At 50.6% G+C, this 27,527-nt stretch overlaps 1 protein-coding gene across 2 annotated transcripts; it reads left to right on the top strand.

Annotated features, from left to right (window-relative positions):
* Positions 1 to 129: 129 nt before the first annotated feature.
* Positions 130 to 27,527, top strand: COL6A2 (collagen type VI alpha 2 chain). 2 transcript variants are annotated; one of them, XM_064660305.1, is made up of 28 exons: positions 130 to 434; positions 5,665 to 5,799; positions 6,529 to 7,127; positions 7,613 to 7,633; positions 8,332 to 8,397; positions 8,903 to 8,956; positions 9,045 to 9,089; positions 9,277 to 9,303; positions 9,575 to 9,601; positions 9,700 to 9,744; positions 11,105 to 11,158; positions 11,555 to 11,617; positions 11,863 to 11,925; positions 12,657 to 12,746; positions 13,554 to 13,616; positions 13,997 to 14,059; positions 14,191 to 14,253; positions 14,830 to 14,892; positions 15,322 to 15,372; positions 15,738 to 15,773; positions 16,151 to 16,213; positions 16,459 to 16,521; positions 16,763 to 16,798; positions 17,026 to 17,071; positions 17,370 to 17,522; positions 17,698 to 18,150; positions 18,455 to 18,493; positions 21,244 to 22,582. In XM_064660305.1, exons 2-28 carry the CDS (start codon positions 5,694 to 5,696, stop codon positions 21,537 to 21,539), a joined length of 2,748 nt encoding a protein of 915 aa, XP_064516375.1. In that variant the 5' UTR covers positions 130 to 434; positions 5,665 to 5,693; the 3' UTR covers positions 21,540 to 22,582. The 2 variants fall into 2 exon arrangements, with proteins under 2 accessions (XP_064516375.1, XP_064516374.1); XM_064660304.1 differs by lacking the exon at positions 21,244 to 22,582 and adding an exon at positions 26,155 to 27,527 and having other exon boundaries at positions 134 to 434.

Raw genomic sequence — 27,527 nt, 5'->3', positions numbered from 1 at the left:
ACTCTTAGTTTATGTAAAACAAAGATGCCTTCAGCTCCAGAGGGGACAACCTCTCCCCAGCCCAGCCCGAGCTGGGGGCGGGGGGGTGGGGAGGGGGGCGGAACGGATGGGAGGGGATCCTCCCAGGTCTCGGTAGACCCACAGTGACTCTCCGTGGATGTCTGAAGCTACTGCAAATGAGACTCTGCCTGATTTTGGAGGAGGAGGAACTCAGAGGGCAGTTCCAGACGGCCAGGGAATAGCGGGACTGGGCTGGAGACGCCTCCGCTGCTCCTCCCGCTCCTTCACCCCGCACATCCCGGCACCCAGAGCCCGGAGCCACCCTACAGCCGGGGATGCGGGAGTCTTTCTGACACCGGCCACTCCACAAAGTCTTTTTTCCTTACGTTTCGGAGGGGTTTTGGAGGAGAAGTTTTGATGACCCCATTTTCCAGGTAGGCAGAATTTTTCTCTCCTCGTACAGCAGTCATGCAGCTACTTACTGACAGATGCCCAACTGGGAATAACATAAATCCCTCTGAAATTCCATCCTGTGCCTGCTGCTGTTCGCTGGCTCTCCAGCAAGGTGCTCACTTCAGGCACATGATGTTTAGACAGTACCTGCTATAAAAGAATATATATTTTTCCTTTACTTTCAGCTCTTGGCTACTTTGGGCGTTTTTCCAAGAGTTTGGGTTTTTTTCAGGTGCAAGCAGTGTGGGCCACAAGCTAGCATCTGCCAGGGCCACAGGTGTAGAAAATCCCTCAGGGGGGAAGGGCTGGGTTTATTGAACCAAAGTCTTCTCTGGGGTAACTGAACTGAGTTCAGCAGCGACACTGAAATGATGGCAGCAGGGGTAGCAGGGCAGAGCAACTGATCTGCTGTGTGATTCCCCTTTGATTTTGGGGATTTTGGAAGATATGAATTAGACTAACCTGTAGCCCATGCCTCCTAGTTGTGCTGAATTACATCAGCACAGGCTCCTCTGCTTTGGGAGGTAACAGCTTTGGGAGGTTCAGGAATGCTTGCGAGCTCATTGCACTTGGTGGCAGGGTTTTCCTCCCCCCACCCTTCCTGCAGCCCAGGCTTTCCCTGGCTCTAATCCCAGGACAGTTACATTAGGAGACATGGAGAATATCTGGGATCCCTGTAGCTGTCGGGGAACCTTCCCTCTAGGTGCTCTGCCCAGGGACTAAAATTACAGGGCACGTTTGGGTAGTGCCAGCAACTAACACTGAAATTCCCTCTTTGTGCAGTGTGCAAACCATGGACACACAAACAAGGAGGAAGAGGAGGTGCACTCGTAAGAGTTTTGTTCCAAATGGGACATATTTTTCTTTTCCAGTTTCATTTAGCAAACATTTGAGTGGAAAAAATGCTGCATACACAAGTGAATGGCACCACAGGCAGTGCCTGCTGGGCACGGCCATGGAAAACATTGGGCTTGAGCAGCAGGAAGATTTCAAACTTTATTCTGCATATTTTAGCCGTAGCCAGCATAATTCTTCTTTCATGAGAGTAAGCTGTTTGTGTGGCTTTTAATTTGTGTGACTTTAAATAAGCTTCTTGAAGGCAGAGTTAGCTTAGAGAGCAGAGCATCTAAATTTTCGTGAATTTGGGATCAATTTGCTCAGGTGTTCTGGTGTTGGAGGAGAAATACACAGTGCACTAGGAAGAACTTCAGAAATATCAGTCAGACCACGGCTCTGCCTTGCCAGGTACATGAGGTGACTTTTCTACTGCGTTAGAATCTGCTTTATCTGATAATCAGGTGTGAGACTGCAAATAAGCCAGATATAATTGGCACATTTCAGTCATTCCAAGTAATTTGTCTGCCATAATATTACATTTGGTTCAGTTGCTTGGGGTGGGAAGAGAAGTAAGCAGAGAACTCAGGTCCTCCTGCAAGGCCGCTTTTTCTTGCAGTCTCTGTCCAGATAAATCCATGTGTTTTTCAGTTATGTGTGTAACAGCCAGGTCACCTGGGATCTGAGTGTGGGAACAGCAAAGGCCACGCATTTTTCTGCTGAGCACCTGAGCATACACCCTGATACAGGGAGGATGGTGCAAAGTAGTGCCTTCAAAATCCGTTCAGAGGACCCACTGCTTGAGATTCCCTGTTGTTTTTTCTCTAGTGTGCATCTCATGGGGAAAGAAATTAATCAGTCAAAAATACAAATACTGAGAGAAGGCCTTGTAGGAACAATATCCTACTGTGGCAGAGAGAGAAGGGTCAAGGAAGAACAAGATGGGCAGACCCAAGTATTCAGACACAATTAGTCAGCTCCCAGTTTGCTCTTTCTATTAGTTTTTTGTTTTCAAAAATTGCCTTCAACATCCAGAAAAAAAGTTAGTCTGAAATACTGTTGAAATCTGAGATTTCCATCTCAGCGTTTTGCAGCAGCAGGTGAGACTTTAAGTCAAATGTCAAATGTTATGAGATTTGCAACAGCATCACAGCAGCTGAGGATAACAAAATAGGCACCATTGCCCACCCTAGACTTGGAGAGCCATTAGTGGGCAGAGGAGTTCCCAGCAGCTGCCCCATTGTGTATGCACTGAGGTTAATACCGGGAGGGATGCTGGTAGGGCAGAAGACTAATGTAGCTCAAGGTGCAGAGTGGAATAGAGGAGACTGTGCAAGAGGACCACAGAGAAGTGAGTTGTATCTTGTGTTTTGAGGTGTCATGTTCCTGCCTCTCCATTCTGACCATGCAGAGCCCCAGGTCATGGTGTTTCACTGACCCAGACCCAAGCCCCGAGGGCTGCAGGCAGGGGCCATCCTGTGCCAGAGCTGGCCTTGGTTGCCTGTGCAGGTTAACTGCTTGCCACGGCTCTGCCTGGAGAGCAGCTCTGCCGTAGGGCGCCTTCCCGCCCACACACACAGAGGGAGGGAAGGAGGGAGAGAGGGAGGTGATTAAACCCGGGTCGGGATGATGAGTCAGACACTTGGCCAAAGCCTTCAGCACTCCCAGCCTCTCCAAAAGTTATTGTCTCCATCTTCCTCAGCTAAAGGCTGGCTCTAAAATGGTGCTGTCTGAAGGCACCAAACTGTTGTGCCCTCCAGAAGATTGGGAGGGCAGCTCTGTTTTATGGAGGGCAAACAAGACAAGGAAAGCCCGCAGTAAGTTTAGAGGGATGAAGTCTTGATCTTAACTAAACCACCCCTTTAGCATTATTTTATCCTTACAATACCCCTTCTGTTCTCTGCAGCACAACAAAACTTGTGATATACGCAGAGACTTAACAGAATCACAGAATGATTTGGGTTGGAAGGGACCTTAAAGCCCATCCAGTCCCACCCCCTGCCGTGGGCAAGGACACCTTCCATGGACCAGGTTGCTCCAGGCCCTGTCCAGCCTAGCCTTGAACACTTCCAGGGATGGGGCAGCCACAGCTTCTCTGGGCAACCTGGGCTAGGGCCTCACCACCCTCACAGGGAAGAATTTCTTCCCAGTGTCCCATCTAACCCTGTTCTGTGGCAGTGTGAGGCCATTCCCCCTTATTCTGTCACTCCAGGCCATTGTCCAAAGTCCCTTTCCAGCTCTCTTGGAGTCCCTTTAGGCACTGGCAGGTGCTATAAGGTCACCTCAGAGCTTGCTCTTTTCTAGTCTGAACAATCCCAATTCTTTCAGCCTTTCCCCATGGAAGAGATGTTCCTTCATGAGGCTACAGTGATGTCTCTTTACAAACAGCTTTGCAGCCACTCTGAGTTGGAGGGGGAGGAAAAGGACACATGAACTACTCATTGTGGACGTTTGGGTGCTGAGATGCAGACACGTGAGAGGCCCTTGATGTCGGAGGGCTTTGCTGAGCCCTGTCAAGCACCTTAAGTCGGTGTTCCCAAAGCTTTAGATTTCTTGTCCCACTGTGGAGTTGAAAAACTAAATGATCCCAGGTTGGGGGTAGAAACTGGAATCTTTATTGAACACATGACTTGCAATATAAGGGTCTTGGAAGCAGGACATGTTAATGAAGAGGATGGGTTATGCTAAGTAGGGGATGGATTATGCTAATATAGCATACACAATTATGTAGGATTACACAATTCTCTGCTACAATTACACATAGTGGTTAATATTTCCCAAAGCGAGGAACCACAGGGGAGAGAGAACAAAAGGGTTTCTACATCGTCTAAGAACATCTCCATAAAGTCTTTCCATATCTTGCTGAAGGAGACAGGACAATCAAACATAGTTGAATGTTAACAAGTCTTGTAATGAGGCTCCTCAGAGTAAGGAGTTTCTCCCAGCTCCTGCTGTCCATAATAATCCCATCAACTCCTTCTCTGCTGATAGCCGAGCCCCAGATCCCAACATCCCACCCACCCAGGAGATCTCCAAAGAGCGGCAGCATTTCTTCTTGCCCCAGTTAAGATCTGGCCTAAGAGGAGGAAGGCTGTTGCTGCTGTGGGGGTATCAGCAGCACTGACACCACTGACCTTTCCAGACCGGTTTGCAGAACCCTGTGGTGCACAGCAGCTGGCAGTGCAAACTGGAGCGGGACATGTCCCACCAGGCAATAGCTTGTCACCATGTGAAGAGAGGTCTCAAGAGAAGCAGGGAGGGCCCAGCTGCCTGTATTCTTCAGGTAGTTTTTTTTCTCATGCAGACGAGGCAGCAAGCCAGCTGCATTACTTGCCCTCCCCCTGCACTGCCAGTGCCACCAAATGCACTCTTAGTGTCCCTTCAAGCCTTGGACTCTTCCAGAAGTTACGAAAAAAAACATTCAAGAAAGAAGCTCTCTTTCTTGACTGGATTTAGGTCTTTTTTTCATAACAGACATTCCTGTTTTTGTTTTGTTCCTCTTTTTGATTTGACCTCCATGCAGAGAAGCATCTATGGACCACCAAGGGGCCATGCTGTTTAGTTCTAGTGTCCTCTAGACATAAAGCTGAGCATCACCTCTTCCTCCATATGCTGGTGACAAGTGCCACTTGAGTGTTGCCTGTGAATGTCCTTTCAAAGCTTGGGTTTCTTTGAACGCATACGTACATTCCCAAGAACTTTTCAGGCTAGATCTCTTAACTCTTCTGCTGCTTTAAGTTATCATAACCCTACATAAAATGCACTCCCATGTGCGGCTGGACCTTGAACACTAAAGATGGTCATTTTTTGAAGTGGTTGTTTATTTGGCCCTTCACTCCATGGGTTGTGAGGGCTACAAAGCAGTGCTGTCAAGCAAAGACTTTTGTACCCTTTCAGTATACATAGGCATCACCACCCACACGGTGACCTGGAGGTGGAAAGGACCTGCTGCATGCACATACACTGGTGGTCTGGCCAGGCAGGTGAAGAGAGAGGAACATGGATGTGTGCAACTGTGTGGATCAGGGGTGATGGAGCCAGCACGGGCATGGGGTGGTCAGGCACACACCTGGAGAGAAAGCATGGAATTGGAAGGTCCTGATGCACTGTCCATAGTTCCACCACATAATCTCTCCCTGGCAGAGAAGCTAAAGCAGTTTTAAATAATTCATGCTCCAGTAAAGGAAATATTTTAATCACCTAGCTTTCAAGTCAGTATAAAAATCTACATTAGTGGCCCAGTGACGTGTCCCAGTGAAAGAGAAGTCTTCTTTGTCACAGACAGGGTTTTCAAGGAGCATTGACTGGCTTCTGTCATCCCAGCAGAGTTAGGAGGTTGTGCATCATGTTTAACATGTAACTTGTGTTTTCCCACAGGCATCTGAATACCCTGAGGGACTGCTGAGATGTTCCGACAAGCCTTGTTTTCCACTCTCCTCTGCATGGCTTTAGTTCCTCTCCACGCTCAGCTTGATGTGGACAATGGAGATGTCAGTCCTATTGCCTGTGCAGGTATTAACCCAAGTAATTTGGGTCACCTTTATGGGCAGCAATTTTAACAAAAGCAGTGGCCATGATGAGTTGTAGAACCTGCTTGCAAGGAACTGACAGTGGGGCATTCCGCCTCTCCTGCCCCTTTGCACTCCTGTGGTAACAATCCATCTGTAGAGAACACTGTCCTCCACCCAAAATCACAATTCTGGGTTTGCATTGGACTGCAGAGAGGTAGAGATGGAAGAGCTGGGGTCTGCCAGTGGAGATGGAAGAGCTGGATGGGGTCTGCCAGTGGTGGGCTCTCCCAGCAGATACAGTGACAAACACCAGTTCAGTCTCCAGCACTCAGCTCTCTGTCTGATGCCATAAAATTGTTGGCTTTAGATGTGATGATTTCATCACTTTTTAGTTGCAATGCAGAGGTGATTTACTTGTCCAACCTGACTTCTACAAAAAAACCCAAGATTTTTGAGATTGATTCAGTACTGAGCAGTGCAGTGTTAATGGCTGGAGTCTGTGATCTTAGAGGATTTTTCCAACCTTAAGGATTTTGTGGTTCTCTAGCAGGTCTTAGAATTTAGAAGTCCTGGGCACTGGGGAGCCACCTAACCCAAACACAGATGTCAGTTCTAGACCTACGTGGGACTTGTGCTTTTTCCAGGACTGCACTTGGTCCAGGTTTCTGGGGGACAGTGCAGGGGGTGCATGAAGTGCTCTGACATGGTCTGAATAATTGTCTCCATGCAGAAAAGAGGAACTGCCCCATCAATGTCTACTTCATCATTGACACCTCAGAGAGCGTTGCTCTGCAGACTGTGCCCATCCAGAGCCTTGTGGACCAAATAAAGCGGTTCATCCCTGTGTTCATCGACAAACTGGAGAGCGAGCTCTACCAGAACCAAGTCTACATCACCTGGCAGTTTGGTGGGCTCCATTACTCAGATGTGGTGGAAATTTACAGCCCTTTAACAAGTAGCAAAGACATTTACCTGCCCAGGCTGTCCGCTATCAACTACCTTGGCCGGGGCACCTTCACGGACTGCGCCATCTCCAACATGACGCAGCAGATCCAGACCCAGATGGCCACCGGCGTGAACTTTGCCGTGGTCATCACCGACGGCCACGTCACCGGCAGCCCCTGCGGGGGGATGAAGGTGCAGGCCGAGAGGGCACGGGACATGGGGATCAGGCTCTTCGCGGTGGCCCCCAGCGAGAAGGTCTACGAGCAGGGTCTGCGGGAGATTGCCAACCTGCCGCACGAGCTGTACCGCAACAACTACGCCATCACGCAGAGGGACACGCTGGACATCGACGTCAACACCATTGACAGGATCATCCAAGCTATGGTATGGGCAGGCGGGGGGGACAAGAGAAGCAGTACCTGGACATGGGGATCATTTACCCCTGTGCTGGGCTTTTGGCAGGGCTCTAGAGAGCACCTCTAGCAGGGAAAATGGAGTCTCTTTCTGGTACTTGCCCAGGACTCCTTGGTTTGTGCCTCTTGTTTCCTGGCACGTCTGGGCAGGCTGCCACCCTAGTCCTGGCTCTTGCTGAAGACCAGACCCATACCCCATCCTGCTCCACATCCAGGGGCACATGGAAGAGTGTGCCACACTGAGACACATGCTCACCATCAGCGTAGTCTCTGAGACCCCACATATGAGGCACTGTTTATGGGGGGCTCTGCTGAGAACATCTTTGCAGCCATGGGGCCTTTACCACCTCGCTTACCTCACCATCACACAGCCCTTCGAGGAGGGGTGGGATGCTGTCTTTCCCTTGGGGCTGACCACCTTAACTGATTCTCTTCATCCTGTTCTCTCCTTTGCAGAAACATGAAGCCTACGGCGAGGTAAGTGAGCAGCATCTTTATGCCGGTGCCACACGACATAGGTTTAAGTTGCCTCAATTAGAGAAGACCAGCTTGTACCCCAAAACAGCATGGACCTCTGTGGGATGAGTCTCTGCCCACCTGTGGATCAGTGCAGAGTCTGAGGGCACATTCCCTTATCCAGTGGTTATAATGCCACACTGGACTCCCTCCCTGCCTCCCTCTCACCTGTAATGAGTTCAGGTCCACGGTATAGACTCGTTTCATCACTTTGGAACCATGTTCCTGTTCTGTAGGTGCTGTGCAAGCTGAAGCTCCTGCCCTGCTGGTACCACAGAGACAGGGTTTGGCATACAGAGGGAGGAGTATGCAGGTGATGATCCAAAGGGCATGCCTGTGCCCTGAGGACCCCAGTGAGCAAGCCCCCCCCCACCTCTGATGCTTGGCAGTCCTGTTCTTCCTGTCTGGACCCAGAGCCAAGCTGTAATGAACCTGCTCATGGAAACTTTCCGCTCTTAATTGATGGGCAGCACTTCTCAGGGTGCTTGGTGCTGCCTCAGCCCTGGCACAGCTGGAGCCACAGTAGATTTTAGCCCTGAGTTCATGAGAAGAGGCGTGTGGAAAGCTACGGATGCAGAGATGAGCTGGGTTTTGGATGCACATGAAGCAGTGGCATGCTGTTTAATTAAACACCTCCTGTTTAATTCCTTGTATTTCAGTGCTACAAGATGAGCTGCCTGGAGATTGCAGGTCCACCTGGTCCCAAGGGATACCGAGGGCAGAAGGTAAGTTGCTCTAAGCTGTGGGAAAGACAATAATGCCCGTGCCTGCCACAACCACTGCAGCATGCCCTAGATAGACCCCAGCTCAGCTGCCTTCTCAAATCGCCCTCAGGTGGTAAATAACTCACCAGCATCTGTCTTGGCCCTGAGAGACACAGTAACACACAGCCAGCACTGGTGTGCCCATGTCTGTGCCAAGGCTGCCAGCAGTGCAGAGGGACATCCGAGCATTTGCTGTGTACCTCCAGCACCCAAGGACAACAGGAGCGAGGCAGCAGCTATCCCTGAGCTTCCCACTCTCCGGAGCAGAGCTCTCACATGCACAGTGTCCCACTGTCCTGCCCCAGCTCTGTGTGCTCCCATCCCCACACAGTCTTTCCCTGACTTCCCCAGAATGAAGGAGGTCCTGCTCGGTTCGAGCAGCTGCAGGGAGCAGGATGCTCCCAGAAACTGCCATTTTCTCAGTCATCACCAAGGCTGGACTTACATTCGTTTTTTCTTTCCTTAGGGTGCAAAGGGGAACATGGGTGAGCCAGGCTCCCCTGGGCTGAAGGGACGACAGGTGAGTTGTGGGAAAATCCTCCCCTCCCTTTGCTGGGGCTACATCTCTGATGACGTCAAGCTAACTCTCCGCGTCTTCCTCTCTGAAGGGCGACCCAGGTATTGAAGGTCCCATCGGATATCCTGGTCCCAAGGTAAGAATCCCATAGCCAACGGCTGAGCTCTTTGCATGGTAAAGAAGGGGGAGCTTTGCTTCTCCCTCTTACCTGCCCATTTCCCAACCCAGATCCCTGTGCTCTGCTGCCTCTCTTCCTGGTGCTTTCCCAGGCGCTAACACAGCAATTTTCTTCTTTTTTTTCTGTTTGTCTTTTCTCTGTCTAGGGTGTCCCAGGGCTGAAAGGAGAGAAGGTGAGAAAGAAGAGACAGAATCGCTGGCTGGGCACTTGACAGAGGCTGTGCTCCTTTCTGATGCAAAGAGACTAGCTGTAATGGGGAAGGACAACAACCCTGTAACACCGTAATTGCAGCCATGGGGAGGGATTTCCAAGGGCATCCCAAAGCCTGTCTCCTCCTTCAGGCATTGTTCACGGTGAGGTGCGGTAAAGTGGTGATGATTCTAGGATGCAGATGGGTGGGGGGTGTAGGCAGTGCCTCACTTCCTGTCCTGTTTTTCTCCCAGGGAGAAATCGGATCCGACGGACGGAGGGTAAGAAAAGACGTTTTCTAACTTGCATGTTGTTCCAGCTACCAACCTTTGGAGTGTGTGTTAATAAATCCCTCTCTTTTTTTCCCCCTTGATCCCAGGGTGCCCCTGGTTTGGCAGGCAGGAACGGCACTGATGGACAGAAGGTAACCGGGAGCACTGGCAGCAACCCCATAATGTCGCTGCTGCTGTTTCATTTCTTTACCCTCTCTCAACCCCACGGGCTGTTTAGTTTCTCCTGTGCCACACGCTGGCTTTCCGTTCTGACTGAGGTTTCTGTGACCTTATTTGCACACTATTCTGCATGTCCTGTAGAAATACACGAAGTAATTCAGGTTGTAGAAGTGAATCATAGAATATCCTGAGTTATAAGGGACCCACAAGGATCATCGAGTCCAACTCCTGGCCCTGCACAGGACACCCCAACAATCCCACCACGTGCCTGAAAGCATTGTCCAAACACTCCTTGAGCTCTGCCAGACTTGGGGCTGTGACTACTGCCCTGGGGACCCTGTGCCAGTGCCCAACCTCCCTTTTGGGGGAAGAACCTTTCCCTAATATTCAACCTAATCCCTTCCAACACAGCTTCATGCCGTTAAATGTTGTCCCTCTGTCAGCAAGCTCTCTGCAGAACCTGGATGTGTAACCTGCTCTGTGCTCAGTCTGAGGAGGTGATACGGCTGGGTAACTTGTGTGTAGATACCTTACCTTGGTGTTAGTGACCCCTACAGGACATGGACACAGAAAGCTTTGTAGAAATTTGCTTTTCAAGGCAGTTCGTCACAGAATCTGAAATTTCATCTCTTAACTACTGCTTGTTCTTAGCCTTAAAGCCCTAAAGCCAAGTTCAGGGGCCTTGCAACAAAGTCCCTGGCTTTGTCCACTGGCCGTCACATGCTGGCTTTGCTCTGCACCATTCTCATATACCCAGCCCAATATACCTGTGAGGTAATAGCAGTTCTTCCCATTCCTCAAATGCCTGCTGAAGCTCAAAAACAACCTTCAGTCCCCTCCACTCTCCAAAACACTAAAGCCCTTCAGTCTCCCCCATTCTCTATCCGGGACAAGCTGTCTCAGCTCTGATGACAAAGCTGTTTTGGGGCAGGGAGCACGGCAGTCCCTCTCTCACGGCATCCCTCAGGCAGTGTGGTTGCTGCACACCTGCGCTGCTCTGACATGAGATGCATGGGAGAGGACAACCGTGGACATGAGTGACCACCAAATCCAGCCTCAAGGGATGTTTCCATCACCCAGGGCACGTGTGCAGGATGAGCATGCCTGAATTCCCACTGCCACTCAGGGCTTTACACTGCTCTCTCCTTCTCCACTTGTCTCTGCACAGCCCACTTCTGTTTAAGGAATACACTTGCTATTTATTATCTAGCTGATGACAGGTAAGGTCAGCAGATGATGCTAAAAATTATTAACTGTTAACCAGAAAAGCTGTGTTTTCCTTCAGACACCTACAACTTCTCAGTCTTTTTCTTTTGAATGCAATCTCTCCAGGGCAAGCTGGGGAGAATTGGACCACCGGGATGCAAGGGTGACCCTGGTGACAAGGTAGGAACCCATCAAACTCATCAGCACATCAGTTGTGTAGCTGCTGAGTGAGTTACATATGTAGAGAGATGGCCAATGAGAGGTTACTGGCCTGTTTTCCTGCCAGCTGATCTGATTCCAGAGCTGGGATCCCTGGAATGGGGAGCACAGCCTGATTTTTCTGTGCCTCCTTTCCATGTATAAGTAAGCTGGGAGCCCCTAGTGTCCCTCCCCTCCACAGAGAGAGGAGGAGCTGCCCCTTTCATCCACACTGCAACAAGCAAAAATTACTTTGGTCTCTAGAGCAACTTTCTAAGCACTGGCTTAGAAAATTTATTTTATTAGAAATTTTATTTATTTTGCAGGGAAAGTGTTCCCACTGTGAAATGTGTGGTTCTTTGTCGTTTCCCTCCACAGGGCCTTGATGGCTACCCAGGAGATGCAGGAGACCAAGGTGAAAGAGGAGATGCAGGCATAAAGGTACAACTGCTCTGGACAGACAGCTGAGTGTGGGCAGAGGCCACCAGTGGGGACAGCTAAACACCATTCCCTGTATTTACTCCTAAATCCTACGCTGCTCATGGAGCCCCTAGACCTTGGGGTCTGGATCCCATCACCAGGCACAGGAGCTGAGGGAAGAGCCTTGCTGGCCCTGCTCCTTGGGCTGCTCATGGTGCAGCGTGCTGCTGAGGCAGGCAGTGACCATTGCTCTCTACCTGTTTCAGGGAGATCCTGGCCGGCCTGGTCGCAGTGGACCCACGGGACCTCCAGGAGAAAAAGGAAGCCCGGTAGGTTCATGCAGCGTTCAAATGCCTCCAGTGTGTCTTTCTGTGGTCTGCTCCATGTGGCACGGAGCTGGAGCAGAATCAACTGCATGACCATGCTCAAAGGTGGCTGCATGCCAGGGCATTCTGATGATCCTGCTGCTTAGCCCACCAGCATGGAGAATGCACAAGCCCCCAGGTGGTCGAGGGAGCTCTCCCACGATATGTGTCCCCACTGGTACAATGGGAAATGGGAGAGGGGACCACACAACGCTCCTGCAGCTGCCCAGAGCAAAACAAGGATGGGTCTTGAGCATTCATCCAGAGCAGAGAAAAGCAGACAAATTTGGAATGATTTATCTTCCTGTCCGATCCATTCGTAGAATCACGGGATGGTTTGGGTTGGAAGGGACCTTAAAGGTCATCCAGTTCCAATTGCCCTGAACCTGGCCTTGAATACTTCCAGGCATGGGGCTGAGATAGCCCCTCTGGCCTTGGGCAGGGCAGGATGGATGCTCTAAGGAACAGATGACAAGCCTAGGTTCAGCTGATGGAGGGAAGGTGATAGAGCATCACACTACTCCAAGGCTGGAGCCCATGCTCGTGGCAGTGATATTTGGGCATGTAGGGTGTGTGGAAGCAGAAGCTGGATGCTCATACACACCTCTGCTCAAGGTGGACTGCTTGACACAACAAAAGGAGGGGTGTGCACCTTGACTTCTCTTCCAACAAACTATTTCTTTTTCTTCTCCAAGGGACTTCCAGGCAATACTGGAGCTCAAGGGCCTGCTGGAAACAAGGGAACGAAAGGTGAAGCAGGATCCCCTGGACCCAAAGGAGAGCCTGTAAGTGTCTGAATAGGTCCCTGGACAGTGGGCACACCACGGGAACCTGATGCAGTTCCATGGATGAACACTGAGAAACTCCCCTGTTCAGTTTGCATGCCCTGCCATGTACATCCCAAAAGATGTGCAGATGCTGATCTCCTCTTGTCTCTCCCATCATAGAGCACTACTCCCATAATACTAACCATTTGTTAACCATTTTAACCATGTTAACCATTTCACCTTAGAGAAACATCCCACAAAGGCCTGGCCTTTTTTCTCCAGCAAGCTGTTCTTTAGCAAGTTCCCCAAACCTCTGGCTTCTCACAGGAGCTCACAGAGTCAAGATCTGGTGGCCATTATGGTAGAGCTCTCTGAAAAGGGCAGTGTCACATTATCACTGGTGCCACACAGACCGAAGTTAATATGATGGGGCACTGCAAATTTTGGGGAGTGGTCTGGAGACGATGTTCCCTGGCACAGCTCCACCAGCACCACGGGACAAGAGCCCAGCCAGCTTGTGTCCTTGTGGGGAAAGCAACCTTGGATGAGCTGGAAGTAAATCAAAGTCTTTAACCCTGAGGGAATGAACCAGGAGTGTTTGTGGTCTCTGTGGTGACCACCCCCCTGAAAGAACAGTGTGGCTGTGTCTTCCCAAAAGGAAGCATGGGCATCCCTGCTCCCCTGCTGCCAGGCACAGACTCACTAAGGGGGCAAGCATACATCCCCCAGGCCCAGGGGGAAGAGGTTGGGCAGCCAGGTGTCACTGTGGACATCTGTAACATCCATCTTCTTACTCCATTTATGTGACTTCCTGTGTCTGCCAAGGGTCGACGTGGAGATCCAGGGACAAAGGGCAGCAAGGGCACTCCTGGGGGCGCAGGAGAAAGGGTGAGTAAAGCAAGTGCCCAGACCATTGCAAAAGAACCCGAGATGGGTGGGACTGATGTGTGTGATCTGCTACTGCCCAGCCATGCAGTGTCCATCACCAGAGCTGGGAATCAGAGATCCCACTGTGCTCCGACTGTGCCCACTGCCTGCCCTGCTGTCATCAGGCACAGCCTCTTCAAGGGCTTCGTCCAGAAGGGGGGTGAAGGGCACTGAAGCTCAAGGTTAAGAGACGCATTCAGAGGGCCCGTTGCCCTGACACTGTTTCAAGCCAAGAACCACCAGATCTGAGAAGGGCATCAGGCCTTCTCACTCCATATGGCATTGGAGATAGACAGCATTGGAGGCATCCCTGACCAGGAATATCTTTACCCTCTTCACAGGGAGATCCTGGTCCAGAGGGTCCTCGTGGTCTGCCTGGTGAGGTTGGAAACAAAGGAGCAAGGGTAAGCATGGAGCAGGGATTGGTGAGAGCCAGGAGGAAGGGGAGCACTGCTGCCATTGGGGCAGCTTGCCGGACTTCCCTCCTTATGCACATCTGCCTCTGTGTGTTCTTGTGTCTTTCTTTGCTGTACAGGGAGACCAAGGATTGCCGGGACCTCGAGGTCCTCCAGGTGCTGTGGGAGAGCCAGGCAGGATAGTAAGTCATGCTTGGGCATCTGTGTGACCTTGTCCTCCCTCTGCAGTGAGAGCTTGCTCTACTGGCATAAGCTGCCTGCACTGATCCTCCTGCACTGATCCTCCTGCACTGACCTGCATGACTTTTTCTCAGGAAGGCTCAAAAATTAGCCCAGAGGCCCCTGAATAGCTTCTAGTGCAAGGAGAAGTCTCAAGACCCAGGAGTCACTGCTTCTCCATCACTCTTGGTCCCAGGTGTTTCTATGACAATATGGAAAGGACCCTCAGGGTGGGTCACTGGGGGGGAGAGGGAAGATAGGACTCCACAAGCATCCATTTGTCCTGGGCCTGTGATTAGTCCAGCACCCCACTGTGACAGTAGTGCTGTGACATCCATGTGGCTCTACAGGACATGGGAACACAAGTGCTGAGACAGTCACTATCACAGTAAACTCATCGGGAAGGGAGATGGTCCTGCAGCACCGTCTCAAGAGCTGGGTTCTCCAGCACAGTCACCTGGGTGGCCGGGAGAAGAGATACGGTCCCTCAGGGAACATTCTCACCAACTCCCCCTGCTCTCCCCAAAACTATCCTTCAGGGATCACGTGGGGACCCTGGTGACCTGGGCCCAAGAGGTGATGCTGGACCACCAGGACCAAAGGTAAAGTTCATGAACAAAACTCTGTATTTGAAAGGGTGATGTTCCTATTTATTTATTTATTTATTTATTTATTTATTTATTTATTTATGGGGGGAAGGCAGTTTCCACTGCAGAAACTCGTGTGCCTTGGAAACAGACCTGAGCCTCCCTATGGGGCAGAGATGTTGCTCTTGCTCTAGCCAAGGCAGGTCTGATTACCCCCTCACCCTGCAGACATTCAGGGGCACCTCCTGCATGTGACATCCCCAAGACCCTGCAAATCCTTGCTCCACGCAGCCATTCCCAATACTTCAGGGCCAGCTGTAGAAGTCTTGGCTCCTGGTGGTGTCTCGCCCAGAGAGAAGACAAAAATGGCTGTCACACCAGGCTTCACAAGGTCAGAAAGGCTGGGTTTGGTATCTCATGGGTCTTTTTTTTTTCCTACCAAAGGGTGACAGAGGCAGACCTGGCTTTAGCTACCCTGGACCCAGAGGGCCACAGGTATGTACTCCTCATTCAGCACACAAGGAAGTCTGTCCTGGTGGATGTTGCCAGTGGAGCTCAGCAGCCTGAAAGAAGAGGGAAAAGGAAGGAAAATGATCAGGGAGTGGTGCCTGTGATGAGGAGAAAGGGGGTTGAACACCAGGATTGAACCTAGCCACAGCTCCATCAGTCTCATGGCAGAGGTGCTGGGGACCTCAGCCTCCCTCATGGAGGTGAGGAGGTGGCTGTGCCCACCACCCTAACCACCAGCCTAAAGCTACACCTGTTCTTCAGCTTCTTACACCTCAGTGCAGACTTTGGGTGTGCCCATTGCAGGGCCAGTACTGGTCGGGCGCTGACCTCTCCCTCCTCTTCCTTTGCAGGGTGACAAGGGTGAGAAAGGGCTGCCGGGACCCAAGGTGAGTGTGTTTGTCTCCATCACCTGGTTTTTTTTGTACTGACTGAAATGCCAAGGAGTTGTCTCCCACCCCTCTGGGTTAATGGCTGAGGAGCCTGTCCTGCCAGCAGCTGCCTGGGCTTTTCCCTGCAGCTGCAGAGCCTGACTATATCTCCCAAGCCCATCTCCATTTGAAACCATCTGAAAAATTCATTGCAGAACTTCTTTTTTCTTAGTTAATGCCTGTGTAAACACTGTTTATTTGCTCTGCACTGAGCTGCTCCTTTAGAGGATGCTCTCCCAGGCCAGGCAGGCATGTGTTTGTGATGCAGCAGTGCCTCTGCCTGAGCACATCCAGATGTGCTCCATACTGGATCTGTTTTTCCTTCTGTCGAGCAGGGAGCAAGAGGTGACCTTGGACCAAAAGGAGTGCCAGGGACCAAAGGAGAGAAGGGGGAACCGGTAAGCGGACTTCCCGTACTGTCCGCAGGGTCAGGATCCCCCTCCCACACCCCTGCCAGGCATGCAGGAGCTGACACTGCCCGCTCTCTGCCTGCTCCGTGTCCACAGGCTCAGCTGCGGCAGGCTGGGGGCTGTGCTTAGCAGGGCTGTGCCTGACGAGAGGGTCAGGAGGAGCCCTGAACACCAGGGGCTACATCGCCAGCCTTGCCCAGGAAATAGTTGACCCTTCTTTGCTTCTTCCCCAGGGTGATCCTGGCCCAGGAGGCGAGCCTGGATCCCGTGGTCCACGTGGTGAAGCAGGCCTTGAGGTACAGTCCCATGGCATTGTGTCTGAGTAAATGCTGCTGGAGGGGACATCAGCAGCCAGATACATATGCGGCCTCACAGTGGGCCTTCCTTTCCCAAACCTTCCCAGACCTTCCCTTCCCAAACCTTCCCAAACCTTCCCTTCCTTTCCCTCTGCAAAATGCCACGTTTTTGACGTCTCCAATTCCCAGAAAAGGAACTAATGGGAAAACTGTGCCTGAAATCCCTGTGCTCTTCTTACAGGGGACCCTCGGCCCACCAGGAGACCCTGGTCTGACTGTGAGTAGTCCCTTGTGCTCTTCCTGCTGGGGCAATCTGTCTTTGCCATGCACAGCCTGAGAACAAAACAGGGCATCAGGTCCTGCTGCATGGCAGAGGTGGCCTATGGCTTCCCATGGGGGCCAGGGAAAGAAGGAAAGAGGGCTGGCTGGGTGGGAGGGGAAGGGGGAGCCTTTTCCTTAGAGGGGACAGAGGGAAGCATTCACCCTGCACCCCTTTTTTGGCAGGATTGCGACGTGATGACCTACGTGCGAGAGACGTGCGGATGCTGTGGTGAGCAGACCATCACCTCTCCCCAGGGAAGGGGAACTACCACTTGAGGGATGGGGAAAGGGGGTCAACAGAGGGGTCATCTCATCCTTCTGCCCCATGAGCCACCCCTTGCGCTGAGCTGCCATCTGTGGATGCTTGGTGTGCTCCTCTTCCTCCTTCCTTGCAGGAAGGAGCAACTGATCGAGCAAGGAGCACATCTTGGTCTCCATCGTCCCATGCATGGTCTCTTCTGTCCTGGTGGCTGTTGTTCCCACCATCACTGACCCTCGTGTTTTCCTCTTTCTGCCCTCCTCCCCAGACTGTGAGAAACGCTGCGGGGCCCTGGACATCATGTTTGTCATAGACAGCTCGGAGAGTATTGGCTACACCAACTTCACCCTGGAGAAGAATTTTGTCATCAACGTGGTCAGCAGGCTGGGCTCTATTGCCAAGGATCCCAAGTCACAGACAGGTCTGGACTGTGTGGGGACAGAGTGGTGCATGGGGAAAAGAAAAGGCTCTTGGATCTCTCCAGCTTCCATGTTTGTTTATTTTCTGTGGCTTTTCATGCCAATTGGGCGGGTCTTTGAGTTTCTCCGCTTTTCACTGAGGACGCAAAGCCAAGTAATGTGACGCTTCATTGGCAGGTGCCCGTGTTGGGGTGGTGCAGTACAGTCATGAGGGGACTTTCGAAGCCATCAAGCTTGATGACGAGCGCATTGATTCCCTGTCGAGCTTCAAGGAAGCAGTGAAGCGGCTGGAGTGGATCGCTGGAGGCACCTGGACACCATCTGCCCTTCAGTTCGCCTACAACAAGCTCATCAAGGAAAGTAGGAGAGAGAAAGCCCAAGTGTTTGCTGTGGTGATCACAGATGGGCGCTATGACCCCCGGGATGACGACAAGAATTTAGGGGCCCTTTGCGGTAGAGACGTGGTCGTCAACACTATTGGCATAGGAGACATGTTTGACCAGCCAGAGCAGAGCGAGACCCTGGTCTCTATCGCCTGCAACGAACCCCAGCGAGTCCAGAAGATGAAGCTCTTCTCAGACCTGGTGGCAGAGGAATTCATTGACAAGATGGAAGACGTGCTCTGCCCAGGTCTGTACCTGTCCGTGCATGGTTCTTACTGGAACTGGAGTTTTGACCCCAGAGTTTGGGATGGGGGGCATATATGATTGCAGAGACACTGTGTCCCAGCAGGTTGGCCAGTAGCTGGGTCATTCATGGTGGGGCTGACCTTCATGTAGCCCTGAACTAAGAGTCCTTCCTCAGATATGGGCCAGCTTTTTGGGGCAGTCCTTTTAGAGTTCCATGTAAGGAACCTTGTTCTGCCATGCTGACTGAGCCAGTGAAGGGAGATGGTAGCACATCACTCAGTTTTCCTTGTTTCTTTTCCTTCCAGATCCACAGGTCGTCTGCCCTGAGCTGCCCTGTCAGACAGGTAAACATTACAAGTATCTTCACGCCATCTGCAAAAAGTCCAGGGGGAGAGTGCATGAGGCTCAGGAGTAGGAGAGAGGGGGTGCAACTCTGTCCATTCCTTTTGGATGGAAGGAGTTTGAGAAACAGTGTCACTTTACACGAGGAGAGGATAAAGGGTTTCATCTCCTGCTCTTTTCCCATCTCTCTTAGTTCTCTGCACAGGTAGGTACAAGTGCACCGTGCGAGTGCGCCAGCATGGCTCATCCCTGATATTTCTCCCTGCCCAAATTCCTGGGAGCCACCTGGTTTTGACCTCCAAACTCAAGGCAAACCCCCCCTTGCTAAACTCTCCCACTCCTGTGACCTTTGTATCAGGATGCTCCTTGGGAGTGACAGGGGCAGAGCAGCTGGCAGAAATCAGTTGGAAAATGACAACAGAGCGGACCCAAAGCTTTGGCTTCTCTAACGCTGGCTGTATTTGATTAACAATTAACTCAGGGTGTTGGATTAAAGGGAAAGGCTATAAGAATCCTCTGGTATCAAGAAGACAGCTGCTGCGTGCTGAAGGTAGCTTGACTTGGTCACGTTTTGCTTGTTGAGGGGCAGATATACATCCCGAATTCCTAGAGATCCTGTCTGTCTGAGACCCTGTGCCTGTTTAAATGCAATAGATGCACTCTGTGCTGATACACACAAGTTTATAGGGGACTTAAGTTTTGCCACTTCCTGAGATTTTTATCTCTACTCTTGCCATGAATGTTTTTGTGGAGAACCACAGTTTCAATTGAGCCTTATACAGAATATCAAATTTCATTTTGAAGTAAGTCCCTTTGCTTCCATACCAAGGGAAGGAAAACTGGTCCCAGGATGCATAGAAATCTGTGAAAAGCTATAATCATTCCTGTCTAAAATCTCTCACTGGTATTTTGAGTATTTGCACCTGGCCACGCAGGGGACACAATGTCCAACCGTGACGGTGAGCTCCTCTGCCGCGTCCTCTGAGGAGCTTTGTCCTGCGAATCCATGCACAAGGAGGTGACATCCCCATGCCACATTGGTGATTGCTCAGGTGTCTTCAAAGGTTTTGGTCTTAGCAGTGTTCCCATTTCTGAGGAACCAAAGCAGTGACACACTCGTTCCTCCTAGGCTTGGGCCACCAAAGCCCTCCAAAGCAAGGTGAAGTTGGCAGTGCTTTCCTTGTAGCATACTTGGGTATTTTTGTTCCTGATGCAAGGTGAGAACAGTTTGCTGGTATCTGACAGTCCTGGGGACCAGAACAGAAATGGCTCAAGGAGGCATCTGAAGGGACTCCCTCTGGGGTGAATCACTCGAGCCATGCCGTGGGCAGACCATGCCAAGTGCAGGCAAGACCTGTGCCCTAGAGAACACAGGAGGTGGACTGATGTGGCAGGGTAGGTGTGGGCCTCCTGTCAAAGTGCCAGTAGACCTATCTCAGCATGGGCAAAACTTGTGCTAGGTCTGGTAGATCAAATTTTAAGTAATAGGTAGAGATTTAGGGGCCCTTGGGCAACGAGCCTTCCACCCCCCACACCGGATGGTCCGTGATGCGTTGCTGCCATCATATTTGGAAGGATTTGCAATGATCACACTTGCCTGGTGGCAAGGGAAATTGTTGGATGGGATGTGACATAAGGCACATGAGAGAGCCTGAGGCCTCTCTGCTTGGTGCTTGACTTCCTCTGGTTCTCCAAGAGCATCTCCTAAGTTAATGCCAGTTCCCATGCAAATCCTCTGCATGAAGACCGTGTTCTGCAGAGGGCATGTGAATGAGCTAGTGCACATCCAAGGAGTACGTCCCATCGTGGTTCAGCCAGACAGGCCCGGGTCAGGGACACAGCTACACCAGTCCTGTTCTTAGCCCCATGGCTGTCAGAGTGGCAGTCCTAACACTTTTAAGGGGCAAATCAGTTGTACCCCAGCTTCAGCTTGGGTGTTATCAGCAGAGCACAGAGAAGGGCAGGTATCACATACACATTGTTTCCCCCTCCTGCTGCCCCAGTACTTTACCTAAGGAAATCCAGACTTTCCTGGTTTTGAGAGAGACCCATGTCTCTTATCAATTACTGCCGTACTAACAGGATGCTCGAGGGTTTAAATGCTGAGCAAATCTGACCACTTCCTTCACAGAAACCGCATGACACTCTGTGAGGCTCTTGCTAACTCATGCAGAAGGCTTTGCTTTGAGCTTTGGGGGTTTATTCAAAGTTAAATTCAGCGCAGCCAGGTGCAGATGGAGGGTCTCTGGGTCCTGACTAGTCCAGACACTACACAGCTTTGGCTAGAGTCACTGCCTTGAGGCTGAGTGCCAGGAAAGGAGGTCACATAATGCTGTCCCTTAGATGTCTTTCTGCCTTACAGCATCACGTGTATGGTTTGCACGTAGTAGAGTCCAAAGCTACATGATGGGTGAATCCCATCTGCAGAAAGAAGTTGGACCCCATGGCCTTTTTCCTGAGCACTGCCCTTTCTCCATCATGCCTATGCTGGATGAGTAGGAACTGGGCAGTTAAGGTTTTGTGTAATTTTCTAAAGTCGCTCAGTTGATGTGTGAAAGATTTCAGTACAGATCCCATGGTTCCTCAGACATAAATGGCATAAAGATTCAAAACCTGGCTTTGGTCTTTACTTCTCTGTCCTCGTTAGCTCTGTTCTTCTCTGGTGCACTGCAAGTAGGAAAGCCAGGTAGCTTTCAGAGACACAGCCATTGCTAGCGAGCCCTGAAAATATTCTTTTGACGCTCACTTGCAGATGACAGGAACCCTGGGAGTGTAAACCCACTTATTTTCCGCCCCATGGAAGAGGGAGTCAACATAAATTTCCCCAGCACCATATACTCGATCGCCCAGTTCCTAAACTCCACGCGGGAATCCCGGGACCCCAGTGTGTACACCCAGCTGGTGGCCACTTTGGCCTTTACCGCCGAAAAAGCCAAGTTTGCCACTGGAAATGAGCGGCAGGAGTGGATGGACTTGTTCATTGACACCTTCAAAATGGTGCACAGCGAGATTGTGGGGGACCCAGAGACTGTGCTAGGGCTGTGCTGAGACCATGGTTAGAGGTCACGGGGACGCAGGGGTTGAGCGGAGGTGGTAATCATCGTTCCTCAAGTGCCTGCTTGGCAGAGGGGACAGGTACATTGGTAGATGCTTTTAGTTTAGGAGAAACAGAGGCAGTGGAACAGCTTGGTTGCGCTCAGCCAGGGGTGGGACACAAGGAGCAGTCCCCTCCAGCTCAGCTGGCTGATGAGCATGGCAGCTTTCCCCAGCAATGGCAAGGGATGCTCTTGCTTTGCCCGCTGCTTTTTTTGCAGAGAGTCTAACGATGCACTTTCCCTGTGCATTCCTAACTATGTCTTTGGTGACACCCTCTGAAGCATCTTGCATCCTCTCTCTCGGTTATTGTGGGGCTCTCTTTGGTTCCTGCAAGGCTGACAAAGCAAGGTGCAATTCCTGCTCGCCAGTGTCTCTGTGGAACCCCTCAGTGAGCAGCTGGGGGTGTGGGAGGGAAGGAGCAAGCAATACAGGAGAGGGAGCACCCTCTCCTTCCATTGGGAGTACCTGTACCTGGGGAGTGCTTCTCTCAGAAGCTGTTTGAGCTCCCTTGGCCTTTCTCTGCTTGCACATTTGTTCTTCTTCTGTCTTAATTAACAACTGTACCTGTCTGTATCCAAAAGACAGATATTCTGTTACATAGGGCTGGGTGGTCCAAAGCAGAAATCCTTGACTGTGCAGTCACACCTCCATGTCATGTGTTGTATCACACACTCAATTACGTGAGCTGTTTAAAAGCAAGTACCTAAACTTGATATAGCACAGCCTATTTAATCCACACCCAGTGCTGGTTTGGTTCAAAGTCCACAGACACACCCCTTGCACTGCCGGTCTGTGTGTTTAGGCAAGGAGTGATATTTCCATCAGATCAGGGGCCCCTGATTTTCAAAGGTTAGGCAGGTGTGTTCCATTCCCACCTCCATTTTAACTACTCTCAAGCCATATTTAGAGGAAATGGAATTTCGTGTGCAGACACAGGAGTAGAAGTGCTTACTCTAACTGGCATGGTATTATTGCAATAAAGTCTCCTGAGCAAACGACATATTTAATGGGCAGAAGGGAGAGGTACCGTCTTCAGAAATGTGATTGGGCTGTAATATTTCCAGGTGTAAAAAGTGGAGCCAGTTGCCAAGCTCAGGCATGGGAATTGCCTGCATCAAACTTATTTCAGCGTTCTCTCAGGGTTTCAGCACTTTTTGCACCCAGTCTATGGGGACAAGGAGCTCAGAGATCTCTGCTATTGCCATAGAATAGAGGGAAAAGAATTCGGAGCACTTTACATGATGTGCTCCATGTTTTAGGTGAAGGCAAAAGGATCAGGCTGTGCCTGAATCTGGTCATAATTTTCATATTCTAGATAGTCTGTGCAAATCCAGGCTCCCTATTCTGCTTCGATTTTTACCCCAAAATTATTGTGACTTAGTCTATTGGGATGCAGGACTGAACTCAGAGTAGTTAAGCTGCTCAGCCATGATGCCAGAGGAAAAGCCCCTAAACCCCACTGATTTGAAGAGAACATATCAGGGCTGGGACATTTTGCTGAACAAAATGAGGATTGGGAAAGATTTCAGCAAAGGGTGTGTTGATTTCATTTAATTTCATCACACAGTGGCTATTTATTTCACCTCCCTTGGAAATAATTTCTAGCAAAACATTGAAAACAAAGTTTTTTACCTCTCAAAAACCTTCAGCTCATTGGTGGGGGGCAGTGGGAGAGGGAGAAAATGTCTCTTTGCCTGAGTGGTGTTTGCACTGGCCCTTGGTGGCAGGCAGGTGAAGGGGTGTTTTTTTAGCATAATGCTGGCTAATCCCTCTGATAACACCTGATGGATTTCATCTCAGCAACAGTTCCTTCGGTGACGCTGTTGGGCAAAGGAAAGACACAGATAAGGATCTGGATAAAGGATAATTCCCACCTCCCCAGAGACACAGGAGGGCCTAGGAAAAGGGGAAACTCCGAAAAGGGCAGGGAGATCAATCCCCACCTCACTTTCATCTCCACTGTCAACACAGTGAAAGAATAGAGAGAATACGAGTTCCCCGGGCTTTAGAAGAAGCAGCAAAGTGATGTGAATGGGTGGGGTTACTCTGCACATGCTTGCAATTAGATGGGTTGCTAGGGGGTATTTCTGCTTTTTTGTGCTACCCTCGATAGACATCCTCAGCTGTGCAGTATGGTGAGCTACAGGCATTCATGCCTTACTATAAGCCACATGAGAAGGACCAATGCAAGATTTTAGTTGGCCTAATTCGTGGTGCCCCCGAGAGTTTCTCTCCCAGTTAAGAACAAGAATCTTTTCCCTTGCTACAGGAAAGGGTGGTTGGGTCCTCAGCCTCTCAGAAATGGGAACAAGCTGCAGCCAGAGCATGACACCCAGCAGGACAAACCTAAGGTTTTGCTGCCTCACATCTGTTACATTCCCATATGTTAAAGGCACCTTATCAAACAGCTGGAAGGCAGCCCTCTCCAGCTGTGAGGGCCAAGCAGCAAGCGGAGTGTCTCCGGGAAACACTCCTGTCAGACGTGCACTGCACTGTTGCTGACGCTCCGTGGAGTGGTGCTGCTCCCAGCCACCCCCTTAGCTTAGCTCGGAGCTCTTAAGGCTTGCTCTGGGCCACATGGGAGGCGGGTCAATGGTGCTTGTCATCTCCAAAAACATGGGTACATGTGGGCAAGCACTGGGGGAGGCTGTTAACACTGCTCCAACATGGCACACAGCCCTCGCTCCTTACCCACTCGCTTCCACCGGCTTTCGCAGACCCTCACGTGGGTTTTGCACTGTGTGGTTGCAAGGCCTTCCTGCCTTTCCCCCTCCACAACTGCACGGAACAGGTGAGGACGAGGAGTGCAGGTGCTGCCAAGGCAAAGTATCCTTGCAGCAGCAGTGCCTGCATACCAGGAACTCAGGACCAGCATACCATTTAGACAACATTTCTCACGGAAGATTGGGCAAAGGTGAGTATGTGCCTTTATTGCTTTAAAGGAGGGGAGGTACCAAGTGATAGAACAAGAGGAAATGGCCTCAAGTTGCACCAGGGGAGGTTAAATTGGATATTAGGGAAAATTTCTTTGCTGAAAGGGCAGTCAGACACTGGCACAGGCTGCCCAGGGAAGCACTGGAGTCATCATCCCTGGAAGTGTTCAAAATACATGTACATATGGTGCTTAGGGATATGATTTAGTGGTTAACATGGTGGTCCTGGGTTAATGATTGGACTTGATGATCTCAGAGGGCTTTTCCAACCATAACAATTCTGTGATTCCATGATTCTGTGCTGAATCCAGGTGTAGCATCATTCAGCACCAAGGAGGCTCTTTGTCGGGTTGGGTTTGCTCATAGTGCAAAAATTCAAGCTCATGTGATACTCCTATCGCCAAAGTTACCCCTCCTTGCCTGAAACGGATGCTGAGGCTGGGGCTGCTCCAGAAGCTCCTATTCCTTGCCAGTCATGCAACACAATATGGCAACATCTTTGGGACTTCACCCTTTTGAGATTCAGTCTTAAGAGCCACAGAACTACTGAAAAGTGGTATGGCCATTGTTCTGCTATGGCCAGCTCAGGGGGAACACAGAGGAACACTGAATGCAATACACATAACTACAGAAAAGGGATGAAGCAATGGTCCCTTACTATCAGCTGACTCCAGAGATAGCTATTTTCTTCTTTTTTTTTTCCTGAGCTCATTCACTTCATGTTCATATATTCATATGCCCACTTTATGGACAGGTGCTGTTCTGCATGACTAAAGAACAATGTCCCACTGTGTTCCCCCCAAATATCAGTCTGATATCTATCACCAAAGCTGCTTTACTATGAACAAGTGCACCAAGAAAATTAGTCTTGTTTTCCACCCAGTCTTTATAAGCTCTTCAGGAATTAGTGATTGCTGATTAAACTAAGCTGGGTGGAAAGCAGGAAAACAGCTTCCATCCTAAAAATCTGTGTGTGCATTGATGGCCTTAGACTGAAGGAGGGAAGGCTTAGATTAGAAAGAAATTCTTTAAGGGTGGTGAGGCACTGCCACAGGTTGCTCAGAGATGTTGTGGACACCCCATCCCTGGAAATGTTCAAGGCCAGCTTGGACAGGGCTTGGAGCAACCTGGGCTAGTGGAAGGTATCCCTCCCCATGGCAGGGGACTTGGACCTGGGCGATCCCTAATATTCCTTCCAACACAAACCATTCTTTGATTCTGTGGTAAGAATAACTCTGAAAGTAAACCACTCTTCAGAAGTAACCAAGAGGTTGCAGGTGCTGCCTGACATTAATCTCTGGATATTCCTCTCACAGATGAGAGCCGGGAACTGATGTAAGACAGTGGATGTAATTGTGGGACTGAGATGTGCAGACCTGTAATTTCATTGAAGTCGTTCATAGGTCCCAGAATTAACATTCATTAAGACCTCGTGTCTGGGAACTGAGGGCATCAGAAGCAAAGCTCCTCCATTATGAGCTGCAAAGACAGGCTTTGGCAGCAGAATGGGGCTGGTCCTTCTTTGGACAAGGGTGCACACAGGCAACTGCAGCCCAAATGGCCTGAAACAAGCCCCAGACCTATCCCTTAGTCTTCTTATTCTCCCAACTCTTGTCGTCTTCTTCCCCCTGCAGAGCTTGCTGTGGCCCAGTGCACCCAGCGCCCCGTTGACATAGTTTTCTTGCTCGATGGCTCGGAAAGGATCGGTGAGCAGAATTTCCAGAGTGCCCACCACTTTGTGGAGGAGGTGGCCCGGCAGCTCACGCTGGCCAGGAGCAGCAGCGACAACATGAACGCCCGGATCGCGCTGCTGCAGTACGGCAGTGAGAGGGACCAGAACGTGGTCTTCCCGCTGACCTACAACCTGACGGAGATCTCCATCGCCCTGGCGCAGATCAAGTACCTGGACTCATCCTCCAACATCGGGTCAGCCATCATTCACGCCATCAACAACATCGTGCTCAGCCCAGGGAACGGGCAGCGACTCGCCCGGCGCAATGCTGAGCTCTCCTTCGTCTTCATCACCGACGGCATCACGGGGAGCAAGAACCTGGAGGAGGCCATCAACTCCATGAAGAAGCAAGATGTCATGCCCACGGTGGTGGCCCTTGGGAGTGACGTAGACATGGATGTCCTGCTGAAGCTTGGCCTCGGGGACCGGGCAGCCATCTTCCGGGAGAAGGACTATGACAGCCTCTCCCAGCCCAGCTTCTTCGACAGGTTCATTAGGTGGATTTGTTAAATGAATGGCGCGCACACATCCTCCTGTCACTGATATACACACCCCTGATATTACCTCTTGTATTTTCTTCCCTCGTATATTTGCTAGCCCAGAACAACTGCCCTCAGGGTCCTCCTTTCTAGTCAAAATCCAGAGCTCTTTATTGATTTTCATGATGAAGAGTCATGTATGTTACATTTATGGTGCTAATTAAAACCCAGATCAAAGGAGGATACAGAGCCATATAAAGCTTTACACACACCAAGCCATGACTTGCGTATGTACTGTAATCCTAGGAGGGCTTATCAGAGAAGCAAGAAACCTTTCCAGTGTAGCAGGATGAATGAATAACTCTAGTTTTCAAAAACACTCAATATTCCTCACTGTGTCTTGCTCCTCCTTCCTGGGAGCTATAGGATGGTGTGAGAGGTTTTGCTGCCTTCCACAGTTGTCTGCAGATGCTTCTTTTGGGGGTGTATCTATCCTAAATTTCACAAATCATCTCTAAGATCTTCATTTTCCTGTGGGCCATATCTCCTGTGATTCCTTCTGCCATTCTGCCCTTCATCAGAACCTGCTCATTTATTACTGCACCCAAAATCCTGTCTGAGAGGGGCCTCCTAGCATCTCACAAAATACCAAGCAGCCATCAGAGCTGCCTCCCTGTCACCCCGGTGTGCTCAAAGTGTCAATGGCGCCTTCATCCCACCAGTATCTGTTGAGCAATGCCCAGATTTGAACTTGAATTGTGCTGTCTGCAAAAATAAACGAACCCTTTTCACCCTA

Source organism: Pseudopipra pipra, chromosome 7 (genome assembly GCF_036250125.1).
Source record: "Pseudopipra pipra isolate bDixPip1 chromosome 7, bDixPip1.hap1, whole genome shotgun sequence".
In the NCBI taxonomy this organism is placed as follows: Eukaryota; Metazoa; Chordata; class Aves; order Passeriformes; family Pipridae; genus Pseudopipra; species Pseudopipra pipra.
The sequence above is the reverse complement of the archived record's forward strand: the minus strand, read 5'-3'. Positions and strand labels throughout refer to the sequence as shown.

Coding starts and splice junctions, on each gene's coding strand:
- COL6A2 (XM_064660304.1), top strand. CDS start 5,694: ATGTTCCGACAAGCCTTGTTTTCCACTCTCCTCTGCATGGCTTTAGTT. Junction 11,159..11,554: donor AGGGTGACCCTGGTGACAAG/GTAGGAACCCAT, acceptor TTCCCTCCACAG/GGCCTTGATGGCTACCCAGG. Junction 14,060..14,190: donor TTGGAAACAAAGGAGCAAGG/GTAAGCATGGAG, acceptor TTTGCTGTACAG/GGAGACCAAGGATTGCCGGG.